Source organism: Mastomys coucha, unplaced genomic scaffold (genome assembly GCF_008632895.1).
Source record: "Mastomys coucha isolate ucsf_1 unplaced genomic scaffold, UCSF_Mcou_1 pScaffold22, whole genome shotgun sequence".
Classification (NCBI taxonomy): Eukaryota; Metazoa; Chordata; class Mammalia; order Rodentia; family Muridae; genus Mastomys; species Mastomys coucha.
The window spans coordinates 23,081,273-23,099,553 of NW_022196905.1; the positions used below are offsets into that span (position 1 = coordinate 23,081,273).

The 18,281-nt window shown below is 48.0% G+C and overlaps 1 protein-coding gene across 1 annotated transcript in view; it reads right to left on the reverse strand.

Annotated features, from left to right (window-relative positions):
- Adcy1 (adenylate cyclase 1) overlaps positions 1 to 18,281 on the reverse strand; it is a 118,326-nt gene that overhangs the window by 32,823 nt on the left and 67,222 nt on the right. Inside the window, exons 6-11 of the mRNA XM_031339480.1 lie at positions 11,713 to 11,871; positions 10,721 to 10,862; positions 7,860 to 8,015; positions 1,834 to 2,028; positions 1,597 to 1,694; positions 9 to 93 (exon numbers count right to left, since the gene is read on the reverse strand). Coding sequence (XP_031195340.1) covers positions 9 to 93; positions 1,597 to 1,694; positions 1,834 to 2,028; positions 7,860 to 8,015; positions 10,721 to 10,862; positions 11,713 to 11,871 — 835 coding nt within the window. The remainder of the gene's footprint in view (positions 1 to 8; positions 94 to 1,596; positions 1,695 to 1,833; positions 2,029 to 7,859; positions 8,016 to 10,720; positions 10,863 to 11,712; positions 11,872 to 18,281) is intronic.

Sequence of the window (18,281 nt, forward strand, 5' to 3'; positions counted from 1 at the left end):
AAACATACCTGGACCCGCGTGATGTGCAGGTACAGGGTACAGGCCACCAAGAAGCAGATAGAAAACACCAGCAGCAGCAGGACAGCCACGCTCCTGGAGACAGAGAGCACACAGGTCACTGCGAGGCAGAGGCCAGCTAGGATGTATCCGATAGGTACCTCAGAACTGGGACTCTCCTCCTGGCTCCCAGGCCTAGAACCTCAGGAGGAAGCATTGCCAATAGCCATTTGCCACAGGTCCCCTGGTAATTATTTCACCTGGCTCGTTTTCCTCCTGAAGTCGCCTGAGGCTCCTGGGTGAGGTACCTAAAACTATCACCATCCATACTACCTCACCCCAAAGTTTAGCCTTGGCTGCAGGTGAGACCTTCCCTTCTAATGGAGGAAGGACCCAACTTCACAGAGCTGTACTATTGATACTTGTCTGGGGAGGATGTTTCTAGAAAAGCCTAACCTGTAGACAAAATCATCTGGTAGACTGTCAAGATTACAGTTGTCTGTGTAGCCCACAGACAGGCTTCCTGTCCTTAGCAGGTAGAGAGAGCTTCTATGTCCATTCTGGATTCTGGAAGGAGACATTCTGCCCTCAAGCCCAGTCACACTGGGAAACAAGTGCTGGAAGAGAAGGACATTGGAGACTTCCCATGTCTTCCTGGCCCCAAATTCTTCGAACTTACACTGACTTAAACAATGGTAAATGTCATTTAAATCACTATGTTTTCTTCCTTTTCAGAGCCATTTTTTTCTCATGTTGATGTTTTTTAAAGTGATATGGACCCAGAAAGAAGAAAGGTCCTGTGTTCTCCTCAGAAGTCCCTCTCAGGACAACAGTGTGTTGCATGTGATGGAGAAGAAAAAAAAAACCACAAATTCTTAGAGTTCAACAAATTCAAAACTAAAAACAGTGACCATGTTATATGCCAGCAGGCTTGTCAAGTATCTACCTAGAGCTCATGAAGAAGAAGGGTGAGTGGCCACCATGTTCTATGCCAGCAGGCTCATCAAGTATCTACCTAGAGCTCATGAAGAAGAAGGGTGAGTGGCCACCATGTTTTATGCCAGCAGGCTCATCAAGTATCTACCTAGAGCTCATGAAGAAGGAGGGTGAGTGGCCAGTGCTCTCCTCAAACGCTAGGTGCAATAGGAGGGTAATTAGGAAATGGATCTTGAGCATATAAGGACACCCAAGTCCAACCCCAGTGTTTGATTTCAAAGAGAAATGGGTTTGAACCCTTGGTCCTCAGACAGTGGCATCATTTGGGTAGAGTGCCAAGACTTTAGGATGTGAAGCCTTGTGGGAGGAAGTGAGTCACAGAGGATGAGGCTCAAGTCACACACACCCCACTTCTAGATCCATCTCAATGTGGGCAAAGAACCTCCAGCTCCTACCGCCAATGCTTAAAGTCTCCCCTGACGCCACGCTTCTCCTGCCACAATGAACTGTATCTTCATATTGTGAGCCCAAATCAACTCTTCGTACCTTCAATGCTTCTTGTCAGCCATTCAATCACAAGAACAAGAACAACCGGTGCCCCTAGAAGCCAGGAATTCTCAGTCTCCTTCCCACAGCATTGATTAGCACAGGGACAGCACTTACTGTGGAATTACCAGAAGGTAGATAAGCCCAAATAAGGCAGCCAGGATGAGGGCGAGGACAACGGCGCTGGTGAAGTACTCATCCTGAAGCTGGTGGTACTGTGGAGGAAGGAGGAGAGGGAGTGGGGAGAGAGCATGGCGTGGGGACAGAGAGAAAAAGAGAGAACCAAAAGTTAATCACCCCACCAGAAGACCGCCAGAGCCTCAGGGACAAGGACAAAGTCCCCATACCACTTACTTTTTGTTCTCGTTCGACATGCTTGTACTTCAGGGTAAAGAAGTTCAGATCGGCCATCTCTAGCTCTGTCTGGCGGGCTTCAAGAAGACGGCTGATGTACCTGTTGACACGTGTACCCGGAGTGGTGTAGACCACATTGGTAGAGAAAGACGAACGGTTTCTGAGCTTCTCCGAGGCTGTTCTCAATGCCCTCCGCTGCAGCCATGTCAGAAATAGAGAAAAGAGTATGAAATGTTTCTTCAGCTTTTGAACAAAAGCACTCATGGGCACTGCCAGCCAGTCATCCTCTGCTATTCAGACCTCTGAGACGATGTCATAGCCCTGCCCCCTGCTGGCCAGAGATGGCACAGGGGGTGTCTTACCACCCAGTATTCAGGTCCCCAGGTCTGTATTGCAAATTACAGAATGTCTGTTTGATATTAGTGTAGAGAGGGCGGTGGGATGCAGAACAAATATGGCCAGGACAAGCAGCCTACTAGCCACATATGCAGGAAGGGATGTTGGCACAAGCCCACATACACAAGAAGGCATAGGAAGTTTGATGCAAGGGCAGGTGGTCTCTGCTGTTGATGGAAGAATGGTAAGAAGTGACAGGTAGCCATGGCCTCAAGGACCAAAGTATGAGCCCCTCTTCCATGTATCACGTGACACGTACAGGAGGGTCCCAGCTTGTGGAAAGGAAAACAGTTTAATCTTAAGATAGGTCTCACCCTCAGGGACTCTGATGCTTCGATACCTCAGCAGAAGATAGACTCCTAAGATACGACACTACAGCTGCAGAAACGATGCGGTGAACAAACTTCTCCTCCATGTTGCAATCAAACAGGAAAACACAGACAATGTACACAAACACAAGGCTATGAAGGTGGAAAGCAAGAGCAAGCTTTCAGAACACTGGGCCCCAAAGACAACCATGTGTGGCAAGGGGTCCTGGGGCATCTGTTGTCATGTCTATCTCAGGCTAGGAGCTAGAGGAACCCACAGCTGGAAATGTCAGGGGGTGCAGGCCAGGAGAAAACTGGCAAGGGCCAGGAGAAGAGCCATCGTCTCTTGGCCAAATGATCAAAAATGGGAAAGCAGAAAAGCACAAATAACCACACAGCTGCGGCCAAAGACCACATGAAAGTCTATTCACCAAGAAGCCACAACTTCCCAACTACACCAAAACCTGAACTTGCATAACAAAATGGCACCCCACTGCATTGTGTTATGCACCCCACTGCATTGTGTTATGATACCCCACTGCATTGTGTTATGATAGCCCACTGCATTGTGTTATGGTACCCCACTGCATTGTGTTATGATACCCCACCGCATTGTGTTATGGTACCCCACTGCATTGTGTTATGGTACCCCACTGCATTGTGTTATGATACCCCACTGCATTGTGTTATGGTACCCCACTGCATTGTGTTATGGTACCCCACTGCATTGTGTTATGATACCCCACTGCATTGTGTTATGATACCCCACTGCATTGTGTTATGTACCCCACTGCATTGTGTTATGATACCCCACTGCATTGTGTTATGTACCCCACTGCATTGTGTTATGGTACCCCACTGCATTGTGTTATGATACCCCACTGCATTGTGTTATGGTACCCCACTGCATTGTGTTATGGTACCCCACTGCATTGTGTTATGGTACCCCACTGCATTGTGTTATGTACCCCACTGCATTGTGTTATGTACCCCATTGCACTGTGTTAGGTCTAAGGGCACTAAAGTACCCAGGGATACAAAGGAGAAACCCTTGGCAGATCACCACACTCAGAAATATTTCCTAAAATACAACATCCAGTTCTTCCTCAAAGAAAATGATCATGTAAACATTAACTTACAGGGATCACTTCCTAGTCTGGTATTGATAGCTCAAGGCATCAGAAAGAATGGTAAAAATATTATATATTCTAAGAGTTAGAATGAGAAAGAATGACCTTGCTTAGTCCTATCGTCTGGCTTAATTATTAAATGGGAAAGAAACACGATAGCACTGTTCAAAGTACATGTTATCAATGACCAAGAAAATCCAAGATAATTTAAAAAGTCACCACCATCAGTTTCAATTAGGAAGACAAGCCATTATCATCAGTAAATAAATTCTGGTGCCATTTTTAATCAAAAAGCTCAGGAGACAGCCCAGATAAGGTTCGATCAGACTGGGTAACACGGAAGAAAACACACAGTATTCAACACCTGGCAATGCTCCAAGCTTGCTAAGTCTGACACTGCAGAGGCAGAAGTCAGGGTTTACACACACCGTGGACAGAGCAGGATGCTTGGGACAGCCCAAGCTGGCAGCAGCACTCCAAGATAAAGTAGATGCTTTATTAGCCCAGCAGTGTCACCACTACCCCTGGCTATCTGCATACTGTTCATTAAGATGTCCATGAAAACAGATGTGCCCAGCATCCATAACCACGATGACAGCTAGAAAGGAAGTCCCTGTTTGCCTATAAGCTGCTTGGGAAGTCAGGCCTGTGCCTACGCCTGGAGGCCATTCAGTCACGAAGAAAAGGCTTGGATCTGTGTGGGCCTCCAAATGCCCAGGGTGTATCCAGGGCAGAAAAGGCTCAGCTTGTTACCACGGCAAGCTGATTTCCAGAAGGAAACAGAAGATGAGGAGCAATGCAGAAGACTTGATTTCTATATCATGCACGCAAGTGGCTTTTATGTTGATTTAAATCAGTAAGCTTAGATTTACAGCTATACAAAACATATGGGGGGGGAGAGGGAGAGAGAATGAGAGTACGGGGAGATTTCTGAGTGTAGAACAGGGGAACAAATATGTTTCAAATATCAGAAAGCAAGAATAAAGAAAGTCCGCATGCCAACTGCATCCCTCAGCAGCCACTGCTGGTGATAGTGTCACAGTCTCTGACCAGAGGCCCATCCACTTGAGCAGAGCCAAGACACGCCAGGCACACTTTGCAGAATGCCCAGGAATTAAAATGTACTTTCACCAACAAAAGTACCATGGCCCGCTTCAATTAATAAAAACAGAAAAGCCCCAGATATCAATGCCATACAAGGCATCTCTCCTTAGGTTAGAAGTCTATGCAAAGTCTCAAGACTCAAACTGAGGGAGTGTCAATGACACAAGGATACCTGTATGATACACCGGGGCAAGAGAAGGAGAAACAGCCAGACGAATTGCTTCTACAACATAATGAAGTTCCTTTAAGCATCTCCAGTCCCCCACACTTAGGACACAGGAAGGGTCACAGGCCTTCATCTGGGGGATGGTGGTGGATGACAAATGTTTTTCATTTGCTTTTCTGGTGCATTTTTTTTTTTATTTTTATTTAGAGATGTCATCCATAACAAATAACTTCGTAGGCAGGGAAATATCCAAAGGCCAAATAAAACAGCTATAAATGTGTTTGGGGGCCTGGGCTACACTGACAGGATTCATCCCAGAGGCACTAACAGCAGCAGCTACAAGGGCTGGAGCAGAAACTGCAGTGAGGTGGAAGAGACCCTGCCTGGGGGCTCAGTTCACGGCGAGAGCTTGGGAGGGAAAAGTGATACATTTATTAAATTATTAAAATCATCTACACACTTATTTATCAAATTATTAAAAGGACATCATTTCAGTGACCCTTTGTAGAATACAGTGGGACAGGCTTCATTCAAGACCTTGCAGGAGGGACAGGGGTCATGCAAACAGGCTCTTGGATTCAACCCAGAGTGTGGCCCAGCAGCTGGGGGTGTACAGTCAAGGAGAAAGGATGGCTCTGTGAACAGAAAACTACTCAGGGTAGACATCGGAAGTCAGAAGCATTCTGGATAAGTGAGCAGGATTCCTGCTAAGATTGCTGTGAGTGAGCACACGTCTCCGGGACAGGGTAGGAGACGAGAAACCTGGCAGACACTGAAGCCAATGAGAGATGAAGGAGGGAAGATCCTTGCTAAGGCAATGAACACCTGATCTCCTGGTACCACCGTGAATGTGTGTGTGCGTGCGTGCGTGCGTGTGTGCATGCGCACATGGGGGAATGTCTGTGTGTGCCTGTGTGAATGTCTGCTGTCTACATAACTAGGGCTAAACTTCCTACTACCTGTGACAGAAGTCAAGCTTTTAATAACGCAGCCTCCAGCTGCCTGGCACACATAAAAACTAATTCTCCCTGACCTGATCCACCATGAATGAAGTCCTTAGAATATTATCAGATAAAGTTCTAGCAAAGAGGAACTCCCATAAGCAGATCCTTGCAGCAAGGAACCACCATAAGCAAGAGGCAACAGAACCTTGCTTTGTCCTGAAAAACACCTCTGACTATACCAGGAAGTTTCTTTAAGTGATATAAAATCAGTGATATCAGAGAAAGCAGTGGTGGGAAAGAAGCAGAGTTGAGCCAACCGACACCAGGTAAAGCCAGGTAACCTCAGAGGGCTGGACAGAGAGGGAGATGGGGAGCTGGGCAGCTTCAGGCTCAAGTACTAGTGGATTCGGGGGCTGTGGTCAAGACCATCCACAAGGGGGCATTAGAGCCCCAAAGTGCAACCCATGCTCTTTATGCCTCCAGAAGGAAATAATGTAGGGGTTTCCTTCCCCAGAAGGGAATTCCCAGTGGTCACTGGCCAAGTGTGGTTGAAGTGCAACCTTAGACACCACCACCACCACATGCTGAGAAGATCTGAAGACCCACAAGTGACTGCCTGACTTATCTGAGACAGAAACCCTGCTGTGGGAGAAAATCCACCACACTGGAGCCTCATCTCTGGCTCAGCACTTGCTGCCAGCTTTGTTATCCCTCTGCATCAAGAACAACTTAGAAAAGGCTCTGGGCATCTGTGGGATCACAGAGGATGACAGACAAGGTAAAAGGTAAAACAAAAGCAAGCTGCTCAGAGAAAACAGAAGTTTCTGGAGCAAGAAACTATTTCTTAAAAAAATCTCAGTGAGAGGGCTGAGGAGAAGGGCTCAGTGGTTAAAGCGCCTGCCATGTAAAGCAAGAGTAAGGACAGGAACGCAGCTCCCAAAACCCAAGTCCAAGCCAGCCAGGCAGAGACAGCGGATTCTCTGAGACAGTTGATTAGTTAGACTGGAAGTCTGGGTGAGCTCTGGGTTCCCCTGGGAGACCCTGCTTCAAAGAATAATATGGAGAACAGTTAAGAAAGATATCCAACATCAACCTTCAGCCTCCACATTCACATGTCCACGTGAGCACTTCTCCCAACACACATGCACACGAACGTGAGCACGTACACACACACAGGCATGCGCACACACATACACATATGCATCCACACACACATGCACACCACATACACATTAAGAAAAAAATAAAAATCTTGGGCCAGTGAGATGTCTCAGCAGGGAAAGATGTCTGCCACCAGGTTTGATGACTGAATTTGGGCCCCAGAACCCATAGAGTAGAAGAAGAAAACAAACTCCTGCAAGCTGTCCTCTGACTTGTACATGTGTCCCATGGGACACAGACAAGTGTATGCATACCCACCCACAAGTATTATAAAGTTAAAAGTAATCCCAGTGAGCAGACAAAACTGGGGTTTTAGTGATTGTCTGGCATATTTATGAATCCTTGAGTTCAGTCTCCTGCATGAAATAAAACCAGATGTGATGGTGCACATCTGTAATCCCCATGCTTGGGATATACAGTAGGAGAATCTAAAGTTCAAGGTCCATCCTCTGCTACATAGTGAGTTTCCAGGATAGCGTGTGGTTTCTGACGTGGGAATACAACTTCATAAGGGAATTATTCATAAAAAAACAAAAGTGCACCTGGAATGTTTAAGAATTTTGAAATGTTCAATGGAAATGTTGGATGATAAAGTTGAAAAACCTTTCCAGTAAATAGAAGGAAAAAGGCGTGGGGCATGGAGGGAGGGAAATCTTGAGTCAGCTCAAGAACTTCGACATCCACAGGGAAAATGAAAGAAGAAAGCGGGGAATGTGAGCTTAGACCTAGACAAATACAAAATACAGAGCACTACAAAGACGTATGCAGCATCAGCAGCAAGGAGTCTCCTAGCCGAGCCGCACCCCAGCCTTCCTACCTTGTCGTCATCCTCGCAGGTCATCACATTGGAGAAGGGGATCTCAGCCTTGAACATTTTCCGGCAGTGCATGAGCTGCACCAGCAGGTAGCAGACGGTCTTGAACTTCATCCTCTTGGCTGGCTTGATATCCGAGAGAATCAAGCCTGGAAATATCTATCCAAACACATAGGGGAAAATACTGTCAACAAGGCAGATCTTGACCCTCAGGCTGGAAGCGTGGCCTTAAGAGTGACAGGACCGCCCAGGTACTAAAATTAGGCTGCTTGGTACCTCCTGCATCCAGGAATCCTCAGGCATCCAGGAATCTACTAGGTTCCCAGCAACAAAGACTCCAAAGCAGAGAAATAGCACTGGGGCTCGGAGTAAATGTCATCTCAGAGCTTCCTTGTCCCAGCATGCTTTGTTCTACACACAAGAGGACCCACAGGCCAGAAGACTAGGTGGTAGGGGCAAGCGTCTGCCTAACAGACTGCCACGGGTCCTCATTTGTACCACAGGGAACAGTCTGCTCCCCCCACGGTGTTCTCAAGACCAAATGAGCCAATATAGAAAGGAAAGCCCCAGGGATCAGAACTGGCTTGTTCTTGCTCGGTATCCATCATCCGACAGTGAGCCCAAGGCTGTCTCTCCCACGGCAGCTCTGAGCCCAGGTCTTCTCCAGGGTGCAGGGTAAAGTCCCCTCAGCCTCATTTTCAGCTGCCCCTGCCTCAACAACCTGACCAATTCTCACAGTCACCTCCACTGGTCTCTACAGGTGTGACCATAATTTCACCACAGAAGCATCCCCCCTTTGACATTCTCTCTCTTCCCTCTCACTATCTGACAACTCCAAGTTCTTTAAATGGAGATATGCTCTTTTGACCTCTTCTCTCCCTCTCTCTCTCCCTCTCTCTCTCCCTTTCTCCTTCCCTCCCTCTCTCTCTCTCCCTCTCCCTTTCCTCCCTCTCTCTCTCTCTCTCTCTCTCTCTCTCTCTCTCTCTCTCTCTCTCTCTCTCTCTCTCTCTCTCTCAAGTGTGACACAAAGCAACAAACAAACAAACACTGTGTCTGGGTAGCCCAGCCTGGGAGCAGTATCCACTTGAGGTACCTAGGTTTTTTTCTCAGTACTCTAGGCCTCCAACCATCTTCTGATCCTTTTCTAAAAATGCCTTCAAAGTCCCTCATCCAGTCCAGGTGACTGGTCCAGAGCCTGCCTCTTGGGGATACATTCCTACACTTCTCACTTTCTCCTGGATGACTCCAGGTATCCTCAGGATCCAAGCTCCCATCAGAAGTTTTCCCTATGCTCAGCCCCTTCAGGAGGGAGCTAGTGCACCACAGCCAGCCCTGCCCCCCTATCCTCACTGCTCCTCTGTGCCAATCAGAGGAAGGTGAGTGGTGTCCTCCAAGGGTGTCAGGCTAAGAAGATGACCACTGAATTTCCAAGTCTCTGGAAGATGCTGTCCAGGCAGCTGGACAAGAGTAGCTGCTGAACATTCCAGCAACTCTGAGCCTGGAGGCTCTTTCATGTTCCAGTGCCATGGCCCCAAGAAGTGCTGGTTCCCAAAACTGTACACCCCACATTTGTTTAAGGCAAACAAGGAGCCCCAGAAAAACAGATATTTAGAGCTGGATATAGGGTAGAGGACTCAGTCTTGAACAGGTTGGGAAGAAAATGGAGGAGATAGGGAAGGAGCTGAGGGGAGGAAATAAAGGTGGATTTGATCCCAGTACATTATATGCACGGATGAATAATACTATATCCAACTAAACAATAAGATGAACTGTGATCCAGGACAACCAATTAGACCTCAGCCTCCATTCCCATGCACACATATACACTCATACACATATGCACACTAATAAATAGCTACATGTGACACACACACCACAAAACATAAAAACATGCCCTACTTTCATACCAGGCCTACACCCCATCTTCAACTGAGCCTGAACCCTCAGCAGGGCCTGTGCCCATGTGAACCAGCACCCTCACCTAGGCACACACCTCACATGAGCCTGCACTCTCAACTAAACCCACATCTTATGATCAGGCACACTCACCTAACCCACCACCCACACCAGAACCTCCATTTGATTTCCATGGTTTAGGTGAATGGGGAACCATCACCCACCTAAACCATCATGCGAGCCTACACCATCACCTGGTTGGTTCTGAACCTTCACCCAAGCCCACAGCCTCACGGGAACCAGCACACCGACCTGTACCCAGATCCCCACCTCAACTCACACCCTCTCCTGAGCCTGGATCCTCACCTGAGAACACACTTTCAACTGAGCCAGGCCCCTTACCAAAGCATCCATCCTCACTGACCTAGCACCTTCAGCTAACCAAGCACTGTCACCTGCACAAGCACGATCCTCGGGACCCCTTCACTCACCTGAGCCCACCCCTCATGTGTCAGTATTCCCATCTCAGTCCATGTCATCCAATCAGCCTGCACTGTCACTTGAACCCTGAAACATCTGTAATTCTCAATCCTAACCACTCCATCTTTCTCCTGGGAGGACCTGAAGCATCCAGAATAGGATGGTCAGAGCTCCCTGTTGCACAGCATAAAGATTTATACCCCCAACTTCTTACAGGAAGCTCGTGCCAGTATGTAAAGGACCAAAGGACCCAAAGTGGCCCAGTCATCCCCAGATTTCTAACTCCAGACTCTACACTGACTTCAGAGGTCTTCTCTATTACTATAGTAGGTCGCCTACTATCTCCACAAGGCAAACCCTGCACACAGTATCTCTGTGCCCACATCCAGAGAAGCAGTGTTGGGAGTGGAAAGTAAGAACAACTATTTCTTTACAACTGTGTTGGGCAAGGCTGCCTAATGAGTGAGTGAGGGGGACTGGTTACCCACCTTCCTCCGATGGGATGGCACAATAAAGAAGGTCTCAATGTTGTGAGTTCTCAGAAAGGTGTTCCTCTCATGGCCATGACCTGGCTCCACCTCGTAGTCCCCATTCAAGCACGCGAGGGTCGTCTTTGTGATGTGGACCTTCCTGCAAGAGAAGAATACAAAGCTGAGTGGGAAGTGACAAGTGCAGCTGCACAGGTCCTGGGTGAGTCACACCTGGGTCACAACAGAGGTTACTCTGCCAGGCCAAGATTCCTGAGATTTATGCACTTGTGCTCCAACTCGAAGGTAACCTGGGAAGAAAGGACAGGAAGGCCCAGGCAAGCCAAGTGATGGGGTATACACCCAAGAAGGCAGAGTGGGGTCGGTGAAGGCTATGAAGGATGAAGGATTGGTAAGAGACTGAAAAGACAGGAAGAAGCAATCAGAAGATTAGAACAGAAAATGAGAACAAAACAATTAGAGTTTAAAAAGGGGGAAATTTCACAGCCAGACCACAGTAAGAAGCTGAAGGTCATGGTTGCCAGTGGGCAGAGGGCAGAGGGCAGAGGTCAGAGGGCAGCAGAAAATTTTATGGGAGTCTCAGCCCACATCCGCTTTTCTGACTCACAGCATTTCAAGCCGCCTCTTCCCTGCACTTCTGGATTCCCTAGAGGGAATGTTCATGTTCAAACTCCGCACACAGTGGACTAAGACACTGAGCAAGTGGGCAGGACATGCCTGAGTCATGTAAAGTCAGAGTTCCCCATGTACAGGTTTGAGAAAAATAAAACACAGAAGTGACACTATTGCATGGGAACAGCCCATGTATCAGGACAGAGTCGCCATGCACACCTGGTCTGACCCACACTGGTTTTCTGCAGGTGTGCACTGGACCTCAGCTGGGCCCCCTGGGGGGTCAAAGCAGAACCAACCCAAGTACCCTGAGGCTCCAGGCCTGAAGTGGAGACTCTAGCAAAGGCACTCTGCCATCTTCAACCCAGACTCCAACTTACCCTGGTAAGCCAGCAGCCTCCATGACATTGGCCAGGGTCACGTCATTGGACCATACGTCATACTGCCACTTGCGTAGGCCCAGGACACCACAGAGAACCCTGCCGGTGTGGAGGCCCACACGCATGTTCAGGTCTACTTCAGTAGCCTCAGCCACGGATCTGTAACACAGGTAGAGGGTATGGGGCTGAAGGTTGCCTGGCAGCTCCCTCAACAGGCTGCTGTGGACTGCACTCTGAGGCCATGGGCATAGGGGAACAGACTAGATGGAGTTGTAATGTGACAGGTACGTGGAGGTCTGGTCCGAGGAGCTAGAAGTCAGCCACATTGATGTTCAGTGAGCTCTGTGAGTTCCCAAGATAGCCTTCTTGCTGTTCCTCATCAGGGAAGTCCTCCAAGGGAATTAAGTCCAGGACCTCAATGTGGGTCTTCTCTCTGAGGAAATGGTTCTGGGGAAGTGGATGAGGCTGAGCAGGTGCAAGTGGATAAGGTGCAGAGGAAATTAAGGACTGGGGAACCACAGCCAATCTGACCTACTAAGGATCCACCACTATTGGCAACTGAGACTCAGCGTCCTGGCTTGTGAGCCTGGCTCTGTTGACATTAGCTCAGACAATCCCTGGAATTTCTTTAGAGCTATCTTGGTGCACCTCAATGCAGGACATTTAAACTGCTTCCTGCTGGCTTATCATTATTATTATTATTATTATTATTATTATTATTATTATTATTACACTAATAGAGAACACAAAGGAATGTTCCATGAAGGACCCTGGGAAGTACAGCTAAGCCCTTGTCACTGAGTGTGTGATAATATAGCAAACAGTACAGCCTTCAGTGGGCCTCAGCCTGCTCCACTCTCTGCCCTTTGCTATCATCTAAGAGGGCCCTGGTGGCCACATTTTCAGTTATAAAATAGCATATATGTATTGACCCCGCCCTCCCTCTGGCTTACATTCACCCTGACTTCGGTTTACAAACTGCCCACCCTATTCCCACGAGGATACCTCCACACCCTCCAGCCTCCCCTGGGCCCCACCTGGTGTACCCTTGAGCTGTCTTCCAACAGGACAGCTGCCCCTGCCTCTGTTTGGGTAGGCAAGATGCCAGAGCCAGGTGCAGCCCAAGGGCAGGGAGGGACCGACATTGCTAACACTCCATCAGTTAGTTTCAATGACCCTCAGAAGAGTATGTGGAGGTCAGACTATTGTTAAGGCTTTAAGAGCCATTTTGTTTTACACAGAAGTGGAACTTTTAAACTTTTAACTTTATTCCCAGTTGTCTGCCAATCTCCAGTAAGAGACACTGAAACAAAACCCTGAAAATAGAATTTGAATTTCAAAACCCACATGAGCAATGTTCTCAAAGACACCTGCCCTTAGTGTTCTGAGGTACATTCACCACTTCCGCTTCTGCAGCCACAAAGGGCAAGGCAGCTTGGGGACTGCTGGGGCATGCCATGCGTTGGCCCTGTCCGCACAGGTCCACAAGCTCCCTTAGGCCATCCAAGCCAGCGGTTTTGGATCCCTGAAAGCTGGGACCTGCCGAAGCCCCACATGTCTGGCACCCAGCAACTTCTGCCAACACTCAGTCTTTCCTGGCAGCTTCTGCCTCTGGTACGTCAAGGCTGGCACCATCGAATCCACAGCACCCCAGAGAGTGTCTTCTGAAGAAACAGCACATCCAGCTGTTCAGCTGTGGCACTGCTTGGCTCCCTTTACACAGGCATGTTCTGTCCAAATCCAACAAAACCGGTCACGTCATTTCCAGGACACCAAGATTTCTCCTTCTTTGTTCATCCTACATGTTTTCCTCATGTATGATCTCAGAGATGCTTTTTTTATCACAAGGTACTTTCTATGAAGGAACGATGCAGCCCTGACCCTGACCTTTGGTGCTTGATCCCAATAGCATGAAGCCAACCCTCCCGCCCTCCCAGGGTAAATAGAACCTGGCTGACACAAAACCCGGAGCAAAGATGAAAGGCCAAATCTCTGTTCTGTTCAGCAAGAACCTATTGAGTTCACTCCTCTTGGCCATCCTTCCGAGCACTACTGATACAGCTGTGCACACAATGGAAAAAAAAATTTAAAAAAAAATAAATAAAAGGGAGGAATGGACACTCTAAAGCGTGATTTGCTGTCGGCTAGGCAGAATTTTTCCAGAAGTGATGACAACACATTTGCCTGAGGCAACTCCCAGTCTCCATCTTAGCATGATAGAAGAACGCAGCAAACACTTTCAAGCCAATATGTCCAAATATGTGCCCTGGACACATGGGCTCTTAACTGTCCCTCCAAGGTCTTGGCTTCATCATGTATAGAAATTCAATCATCAGTTATCACATCTAGGCTAGGAATCCCCAGGTCCCCTAAACATTATGACAGATTCTTTGAGGAGACTGGAAGTTTGGGAAGACACACAGCATCTTCTGCCCCACAGAAAACTGCTTCTTAAAAATGTCCACAAGGCCAACTCTAAAACCCAGAATCCAGTAATTAGACAAAGTAATCCTCTAGGTTTGTCTACACTGAGAAACTGGCATGTGCTGTGGCTCACACACACCAGCTTAAGGAAGAGAAATCTGGGTATCCAAACTTCAGCCTGGAGACCACCAACATCTGCTAATCACTTCCTGATGGCACGGACTGCCTCACCAGCTCAGAGGTAGACTACTTGCGGAAAACCCGTGCACTTCCCCTTAGCTTAATTCATCGTAGCAGTTGAAAGGTACAGAGCTCCAGAGCAAGGTCACTGCTAGACAAAATCTATTTAGAAAAAAAGTACTCTGTGCACTTAGAGGGCATGTGGAAGAAGAAGGCAGTCATTATTCCCATCTCACATGTGCCAGCGGGGGCTTCCCCGTGACAGACAGACTTGGACAGGCCCATGGGCAGCACAGCAGAGGGAATCCTCGGGAAATCCGGCAGTGGAGGGCCTCCCTCTTTGGGGATGGCTCCTTCTGTCTGGGGGCTGGTGAATCATCCCCTGCAGAGGCTGCTGAAATCCTCCCACTCAGCTACTGCATCTGAGAAACACTCAGTACTTCCTTACAACTACCACTTCTCCATTCACAGGCAAAGGATGGAGCATTCGAGGAAAAGGAAGTTCACTCCAGGCTGGGAACCAGGAACCTGCGGGCTCCTGGGCAGCCTCTGAAATCACAGGTCCTGGGATCATTCAGAAAAATGGAGAGGGAGGGGTACAAGCAGAAAAGGGGGAAGGCATAGATGACATGAGGGTGGGAAAAGGTCCCAACTATTTCACCAGCAAGAGGAAAGTCCCAGTGACCTCTGCCACAAAACCCTGCCCTTGTGGGCATCTGGGAATGGCGCTCAGGAGGGGTTACTCTGATGCCTAAGCAGCATAGAAGTCCTTGAGAGGCCCATCATTATAAGGCCGGGGATGGTCTCATCATGAGGATGTAGGAGAAGCCTGCCCTGCCAGCCCTGACACCACAGTTGAGGAGATGGCCCTAAAGCCCGTTCTTCTAGGGGATTGCATTGCAAGGATGTATAGTCAAGGATGCTCTACAATTTAGCTTAGCGGGTCTCGCTGTCCCACTCTGGGTCCACTCCAGAGCTGTCTATGATTACAGGCCTGGGACAGACAATGCCCTTGACCTCTGAACCAATCAATGAAAAGAAAACAGGCATGTGTGGCCTGAGTTTAAAGGTTACAAGGGGAAAATAAGGTAAATGTTTGTGTCTATTTTACCCCATAGGTATGGACAGTCTAGGAGGTAAAATAACTAGATTTTTATAAAGTCATTGACAAGAAAGGGTCCTGGTGCCTGGGAAGAAATCAGGACCAGTCTGAGAACGTACTATCTGCATCTACATCTGGAACAATGCTTGCCCTGGCTCTTACAGTGACTTTAGGCCTTTCTTCTCTAGGCCATGCTCCTTTCCTGCACTAGCCCATCCTGTATGCATATGTGCCAAAATGGATTACCATGCTTTCAACAGCCTATAATCCTGGTGCGGTTGCTGCCAGCAAAGCCTCAACTGGACTTAGCAGCTGATCTTGGAGCCCTGACCCAGCATGGTCAGAGAATAGTAGCTTACCCACTACCCTTCATCATTGTACCATGAATCTAAGAGATGTGCAGGAAACGGTTCCAGGAAATAATTCCAGGATCTCCCAATAACCACTCTGGTCTTTGGGTCTCAAAAAAGCTCTGTGTCCAGTCAGAATTTTCCAACCTACAGAAGACCTGTGGCCCCTGAAAATGGGCAGTTCTGGCTCCCTGGCTCAGCTATTGACTGGAGAGCCCTGGGACTAGGGTACATTGTCCATCACTCAGGCATCTTTTGAAGAAACGAGGTCATTTCAGAATCAACAGAATCCAAATCCTTGAAGTCCTCTCGCTTCCTCTAGCTAGTGGGAGCTATTCCCGGTCCAGATGGCTCCAGACAGAAGGAAGATGCAGCTAAGGGTAAAGGCACTGCCCCCACCTTGGGGCATACAGTGCAAGGCCCAGCATGGCCTCTGCACATGCATGAGCTCCAGCACTTACTTCACTCATGCTCCTGATACCACAGTGCTTCCAAAGTTCCTAGACTCTCCACTCCAAGTTCAAAAAGCAAAAACACATGAACATCCTGCTTTGCCTGGACATGCTGATCCTCTTGATAAACATGTTCTGTCTTGTATGTTTCTGTGTACCCCTCTGAAAGAGGAACAAACACAGGCTGGTATGGCCAGAAGGGAAGGTGCCAGTTGCCATATGGAACCTTCCTGGGAGATCCAGAAGCCAGCCAATGCTGAGCACACATGGGCTATCCCTGGCTCTGTGCAATTCCCACAGGAAGAAAGGCTGTTAGCAGTCTCTTAGATCAACTAATCTGCTTGTTCCTTCCAGTCCAGAGCCAGAAATGCAGGGTCATATAAAGGCTCTAGGATTGTGTGATCTTGAGGCTGTATGACTTTTAAACGGAGAGGAAAGCAGTCCAGGAAGGCTAGCACAAGGCTGCTCAGCCCTGGGGCTCACCAGTCTCTCATGACAGGGCCAGAGATGCAGAGTCAGTGTTTCAGTTGAAATCCTGGGGAAGCAGTGAGGAAACCATGAAGCAAAGCAAGTTGGGCAAAGTGGTGAGATACAGGCTCAGCCTCAGCGGGCAGATGTGGCATTTCCTGAGTGGTAACCAGAAAGGGCACGTCACAGAAATGCCTTAGAACCCAGGCACATGCCAGCCTCACAAGAGAGACTAGAAGGAAAGAAAGTCCTGAAGCCCATGTGAGAAATAAGGTGCCTGGCTATGGAGAGATCAAGAGAGAAGCAAAGTTGCCAGGGAGAAGGGACAGGAAGGGCCTCCTGCCTCCAGGACACAGCCATGGTGAGAAGCCTGGTCAGCCCAGTTAGCTGGAGCACCCACCTAATTTTACCTGGATCTGTGTAGTGGACCGATAGACAGACAGACAGACAGACAGACAGACAGACAGACAGACAGACAGACAGGTTGTAAACTGTGATGTGGAGTGTAGCCATACTGTGTTTCAGAGGACAACACAGGCTCTCTGCTACACTGAACCAGGCCTCTACATTTACAGGGGCACCCTTACTGAGAACATAGCCTCATCAATCACAAGGCTCTAACTAGCAGCACAAGGCAGAGTAACCCATGTGACTGTCCGTCAAATCCACGGCTCATTAGCCACCAGGTTTCATCAACTGCTTCTCCTTTTTTCTCTTCTGTTATTAATGCATATAAATATAAAATCAATAGGTTCTATTTGACAATTTCAATGCAAATAGAAGTATACACTAATTCATCAATTGTTTCCTAATTCAAACCTTTGCCTAAAGAGTTTGGGGCCTAAAGACTGTGAATATGGTCTCCCAGGACACAAGTCTGCTCTCTTCTTGGTTTTGCTCACTTTATAGACTACATACTGTCCTTGTGCCAGCAACCTGTCCTGGACTCACTGGGCTCCTGTTGACCAGCAAATTAGCATACTTAGAGTCAGTAACAGTATGGTTATCATTGAATATGTGATCATGGGTTATATATGACATCCAATATGACATAGCATAATACACTGATACATGATAACATATGACACATGGTCTAATGGAAAATAGAATTAGATGGTATAGGATGTGATACAAGACACAGATGAGGGGTGGTGACCATGTAACAGGGCAGGTCACACGGCAAATGGTATGTTGTGTGCTGCCATGTGTGATATATGATATGCAATAGTGTTAATATATATGAGTATATATGTATGCATATGTATTATATATGTATATGCTTGCTATGTCTGTGTGTCACATGCACGCAGTGCCTGTGGAAGTCAGAAGAGGACAGGTGTCAGAGCCCCTGGAACTAAAGTTTCCAACCATTGTTAGCCACATAGGGGTGCTAGGAATCAAACCCAGGGCCTCTGGAAAAGCAGCCAGTGCTCTTAACCACTAAGCCATCTCTCCAGCAACACAACAGTGATTTTATGTGACATGTGACATGCAACATAACATCCTTCAGGGGAACAAAAGATAGTCATTGCCAGGAATTGTCCCTAATTCCCCTTCCTCACCCATTCTCAGCAGAACACTTGTTCTAGCTGC